Source organism: Rhinatrema bivittatum, chromosome 1 (assembly GCF_901001135.1).
Source record: "Rhinatrema bivittatum chromosome 1, aRhiBiv1.1, whole genome shotgun sequence".
Classification (NCBI taxonomy): Eukaryota; Metazoa; Chordata; class Amphibia; order Gymnophiona; family Rhinatrematidae; genus Rhinatrema; species Rhinatrema bivittatum.
The window spans coordinates 386,033,883-386,039,882 of NC_042615.1; the positions used below are offsets into that span (position 1 = coordinate 386,033,883).

General features: G+C 43.0%; 1 protein-coding gene across 3 annotated transcripts in view; it reads left to right on the forward strand.

Annotated features, from left to right (window-relative positions):
- The window catches only part of LOC115091242 (low-density lipoprotein receptor-related protein 2-like), a 271,760-nt gene extending 265,966 nt beyond the window's left edge, over positions 1–5,794 (forward strand). For all 3 annotated transcript variants that reach the window (XM_029601348.1, XM_029601358.1, XM_029601367.1), the window contains one exon: positions 5,698–5,794. In XM_029601348.1, coding sequence (XP_029457208.1) covers positions 5,698–5,727 — 30 coding nt within the window. In that variant the 3' untranslated portion in view covers positions 5,728–5,794. The remainder of the gene's footprint in view (positions 1–5,697) is intronic.
- The last annotated feature ends 206 nt before the right edge of the window (positions 5,795–6,000 follow it).

Sequence of the window (6,000 nt, forward strand, 5' to 3'; positions counted from 1 at the left end):
TTTAAATAAATAAATAAATAAATTCTAGGGATATATTAATGTACTTTTGTGTTCCTTCTCGCATGTTTTTCTCATGTTTATGGCTGTAGTTTGAATTTTAAATAAAAAGGCAATGTAGTGACTTAGAGGAGTGTAGTGACTCAGAATGGTAGGGTACATGACAGAACTTTGACTAGATTGTACTGAAGAGAGTTCACAGGGTGACCTGTGAGAAGCAGACTGCAGTAGTCTAAGCTGGTAGTGAAAGTGGCTAAGGCTTCTGGAGGTGTGTTCAGAAAGCATGGGGATGGACTCATTATAGAGAAATGACATTTTTAAAAATGCTGCAGACAAAAATAGCCAAGGGGAGAGGGAGGCATCAGATTGCATCAAGGGAGCTGGGAGGAAGACTTGTTATCCACAGAAATAGAAAAAGGGGAAGTGGGTTTTGGGGGAGGGAAGGATGAGTTTCATCTTGGCTATAATGAGATTAAGATGGTGGTGGGACATCCAAGCAGCAACCTCAGACAAGCCTGAGATTTAGGACTGAATTCAATTTCTGGTGTAGAGGTAAATCTAGGAATCTGTATAAAGATTGTATACTAATTCTCTTGGTGCTCTGATCTCATGGCTTTCAATACGGAGGGCCCAGGACAGCCCTGAGGCACAACAATTGTGAGAAGGCAGAAGAGGGTCTGATAGACAGTAAAAGTGCAATGGAAGATTTAAGGAGAGAACTTAAAATGTGAGAGTATCAAGAAATAGGTGGCTAGCTGTGGCCAAAGCAGCAAATAGGTTGGAAATAAGGACCAAGTAAAGGTCTCTGGTTTTAGCCATAAACAGCTCATTGGATAGTAGACTTTATATTCCACTGGAATTGCTCTTGCCAGAGGGCAACTAGACTGGAGAAAAGAGTGGCTTGAGATGAGTCAAGCCAGCAGACATGAACAGCACATTCAAGTAGTTGGGAGCAAAAGGGAGGCAGGGCAGGTAGGGTCCAGTGGGGATCCTGGAGTGGTGTGATCACAGCATGTTTGAAGGCAGCAGGAACAGTAGCAATGGAATGTGATACTAAGGATGTGACTGATTGGAAAAGATGACTGCAAGGGAAAGAACCACAGAGCTAGGAGGAGGAGAGAAGATGGGCAGTTTCTTCCATTGATTTCAGAAGAAGAGATGGTGGCAGGGGCCAGGGGAAGGTTGGAGGAGGTAGAGGTGACCTGGTTGAGAACTTGACTAACAGTTGTAAACCTGGTCATGGATGTAGTCAGCCATAGTCTGGGGCAGAGTGTGTGGGGAAAGGAGTCAAAAGCATATGGTAGAGATGGTGTGGGTTGGATGCAAGAGTTTCAGATGGATGAAAGTCTTGCTTGGCAAGTGCAATAGCAAACTGGAAAGAAGTTGGCATGAATTTGTGCATGGGCACAGGCTCTTAGCCAGAGATGTTCTGCAGAATAGCACAGGAATGTAAGAAGCAAATTCCAGGAGAGGACCAAGAACCTCCAGAGGAGAGTATAGTGTTAAACTGTATCTCTTCCATTGTCTCATCTCAATTACATTGAGTCAAAGGTCAGCCTTGGAGATTCATGAAAGTATCTAGCTGGATGAGACTGTAGGGGAGGGTGGCTTGGAGCGAGTCAGATAACCACTCTGGGCTCCTATAGTAGATGTTTAATCCATTGATTCTGATTCAGTAGTTGTCTGGTTTTTCTCTTGGTGTGCTCTATCATGATACATTTTTTTGCTCTGTCCTGAGCCCATAAGCAGGGTTGGTGGAAGCACTGGGCAAGCTAGGCCTGGGCCTAGGGTGCCAACCATTAGAGGGCATGAGCCATGTGGGGCTGTGAGATTCAAATCTCCACTCTTTGCCTCCCATGCTCACAGCCCAAAAAACTGAGAAGGAATTGGGGCCATGACCGGGGGCAGTGGTGTGTCAGCACGACTGGAGAAGGGAGTGTGACCGGGGGGGGGGCAAGGCAGAAGGCATCAAATCCCCTTGCACTGGCCCTGCCTATAAGTAAAATTCAAGAGTTTACTGACATGACAAGTAATCCATACAGCAACAAATAAGTACAAAAGAACATTACAAGATTCTAATGTGTATCTTGCAGCTGCTGGCAGCTCAATCCTCCAGTCTCCTCCACCTACATAAACATTTGGGCAAGAAACAACTTGAGGTGTTTGCACCTGAAGGTCTGGTTACAGTGAAGCTGCTATTAGAGACCATAAGACCCTTCTAGAACCATGCAATTCCCCCCCCCCCCTACACACCATATGTACAAACACAAAAGTGAAGTCATTCAAGGAATGCTCCTTAGCATTGTTACAAATTGAGACCTGTTTACAGAAAAGCACAATAAGGTAAAGCTTTATTTACTACAAACACAATGCTAACACTGCAGAGAAGTGCTGGTATCCTGATTCTGACAATTAGTGTGAAGTGATCATATGGAACATTTCCAGACCAAAAGATGAAGCTGGATGTCTTAAAACTAGAGGTAGAAAAAAAATATATAAAATGGCATTGCCAATAGGTGTCCATACTGAGTGAATGTGCTGTAGAATATATGAAAAAACAGATTTAAATACCAATTTACCAAGAAGACAAAATTCCAATAATGCTAGCTGCCACTGATTAGAACTTCAGAGTGGACCTAAATGTGTTGCCTGTATATATTTCACTTTATGAGCTCCAGAAGGAAGTGCTTTGACACAATGTAAGTGTTAAGTACAGGAGCAGTAAATGTGAAACTAATGTTAATGTATCTTGGCCTGCAAGTGAAGTTCATATGTGAAATCCATTTTGATACACAAAAACTGATCGTGAGTTACATTGCAGAGTCCTTTTACTTTTAAGCAATACAGCTTTTTTGATGGTACAGCTGTATTGTCACACCTTAATACTAGCTGCTGCTACTTGAGAAGGTTTTGATATGAATAAGAATGTTTTCATCTTTCTAGTAGATGCTGTGGCCCTGTTAGTTGATGGAAAAATAGATTCACTGGAAGTGCCTGTAGTACAGTGTAGAAGTGATCATGGCAGGCTGGGGATTCAATGAGGGCGGCATTCCCAGTACCTGCAGGGTAGGAGTCCCCATTGTGCAAAGGTGACAGTGGCCAGACTTGGGGGGTGTATGTGCTCTACATAACTGGTCTGAGGACCCTGGCTGAAGACTCATTGGATTAGATGACAGGAAGAGGTTATGAATCGGGGAACGGAGTATAAATGTAACACAGGCTAATGGTATGATAGCCAACAAGATGGTTGAACTAGAAGCTTGTGGCAGTGCTGGGACCAGTTTTTTTTTTCTCTGTGCCCTGGGCAGAAATTCAGAATTATGCCCCCCGCCCCTGACTTACCAGTGGCTGCTCCAGCATAGCACCATCTCCTTTTGGTGACAAAAGAACAGCTGTCCCCCTGGCAGCTCCTGCAAAACTCCTCTCCCCTCTTCCTACTGCATTCTCTCTCCTCAGTTCACTGACTTGCATTTTCCTTTCCCCCATCTCCTTCCCCTGCATTCACCTTTTTCTCTCCCTCTCTGCACTACTTGTCCTGCATTCCCCCTTTCTCTCCCCTACTCATTTCTTGCCCTGCTTACTTTCTTCCCCCTCCATTACTTGCTCAGCACCACCCCCTCTTTCCTCACCCCCTAACAGCAGCCCCTCTCTCCCCTTCTGCTCAGCAAACAGAAGTTGCCTCTCCTACAAACCCTTACCCAGCAGCAGTAGCACCCTCTCCCCCTTTCTTTCCTCATTCTTACGTGGCTCAGGCTGCAGTGCTGTAGATGTGTGCAGCAGGGATTTAACTGCAGAAACTTAAAATAAAATCAGCACAGGGTCTGTGAGCCATCACACATTTACAGGACCTGAGGCAGCCCCCAACCCTCCACAAACATATTCATGTCAGCATCCTGAAACCCTGAATGGCTTGGGGACCACAGGCATCGTTCCCTCTAAATTGAGCATGTGAGCGTCCACACACAAGTTTTGTGGTCGTTCACATGCTTATTTTCTTTGTGCTATATACAGAAATGGAACACTCAGATTTAGTTTAAAAAAAACTGTTGCTCACTCGGAAAACATTTTGCACACCTAGTTGCTTCTTGGAGGGAACATTGTGGATATCCTGTTTAATGTAACTTTATTCTTCTCATTTGGTTCATATGATTATTTACCCTTGTCTGTAAACCGATGTGATATTGCTATGAACGTCTGTATATAAAAGTTTTTAAATAAACATTGATCCGAGGTTAGGTTTGGGAACACCTTACCTAGCTAGGTTCTTAAGCCTTTAATATTGTACCCCCTTCCCAATTAATTTTCAGGCCCATAGGCACCCCTGCAATTTTGATAATTAAACTAAAAAAAAAGGTTGCTATTGCAACCTTTCCCAGAACAATCCTGTAAAATCAGATAATTGGACATTTCACACAAGTTTAATATTTGTGTGTATACATACAAGTTCCAGAAAGTCACATCTGTCATCAAACAAAAATCCCAAGAAAAACTAAATTTATCAACTACCTTCAACTAATGTAGAATGGATATTTTAATCTGTCAAATGATTAGCTGAGCTGAATTGGAATTTTCTCTTGACTACTCACCACTGGAAAAACATCACTATAACTGAAGTAACAGTTTGAGAGTCCCTTGATTGCCAGGCACTTTGTGAAATATAAAACTCTGCAAACATTCACTCAGAGAACCTACATAGTAAACCTGCCATACCATACCAAAACATGACTTTCCAGAACTCGGCAACAACCCTATATAAAAAGGCAACACTGCAAATATTTCACCTGACTCTAAAATACTAATACACCTTCTAGTGGGAAAACAGAGGAAGCTGGACTTAGATCCTTACACATTACCCATACTTCCTCAGGCATACAAGACATACAGAATACGCTTGCTAAATACACAATAAGGGATCCCAAATGAAAATTGGAAATATGCAGAAAACACATTCTTGTCTGGCCTGCCATCCAATCCAGTTTAACCCCTTCCTCTCCTCCCATTCCTGTTCCCTGCAGGAAGGGGAGGGAGGGTGGGGGGAGATAAGAGGTGGTGCTGGATTAGGGAGCAGATGGCTCTTCTGTGCTTTGCCTTGTACTCTCTGCTCTAGGTTCATCCTTCCTGCCATCCTGTTCCTTACATGGGGGAGGGGAGGGGCTGTAGAAGGAAGCAGAGGGTTGTTGCCTGCAGTTTGGGGCAGAGCCTTGTATGTGTCTGCCCATAGGTAAAAGTGACCCTGCTGATGGACCCCTTGCCCTGCCTTGTAAGAACAGGGGAAGACATGTTCTAGGGTGTGTTTATTTTTCAGATCCAAGCAGTCTCTTCACATGTATTTAAAATCTTTTTAGCTGCACCGAACTATGTATAGGAGGTAGCAGGTTATCACTCTAACACACATCAAACACATGAGGAGTATTCTTCTCTGAGCTACAACACTGAGGATACACGTCATTACTGAAACACTGACAGTTTTCTCGGTGTAGTGTCTGCATGTGTTTTTAAGGGAGTAAAACAATTGCTTGAAAGGAAGTTTAGTGATTTTATTAAAATAAGTTTGGAGTGCCATGAACAATATTTGCCATAAATATTACATGCACCCATTAATGGTTCTATAACCATAAAAGCTAAAGGTGTTTGCATTTAGAGTTAGTGAAAAATGTCCTGGCTGGATTGACTAATCTTTTTTTTTTCTCTCCTCCACAGGAGCTGATCACTCCCCTAAGTTCAGAATGAAGCTTTGTGATCATTGGAGATTTATACATTGAACAATTTGCCTTTCAATAAAAGACTATTGTGAACATATTTTTTCCAGGTCTAATTTGTTACCTATAATAGCACAAATCGCTGCACTTCTGGAAGTGGGGGTGGGTGGGGTTTACCCAGTCCTGCAGAAGCTTATCCTAGTTCCTGGGTCTGTATTGCTTGCTGACAGTGCTCTAATTGATCTCTTGTATTTCTAAGCAAAATCCCCCTGCCCCTTTTCCCCTTTAATCTTAGTGTAACATT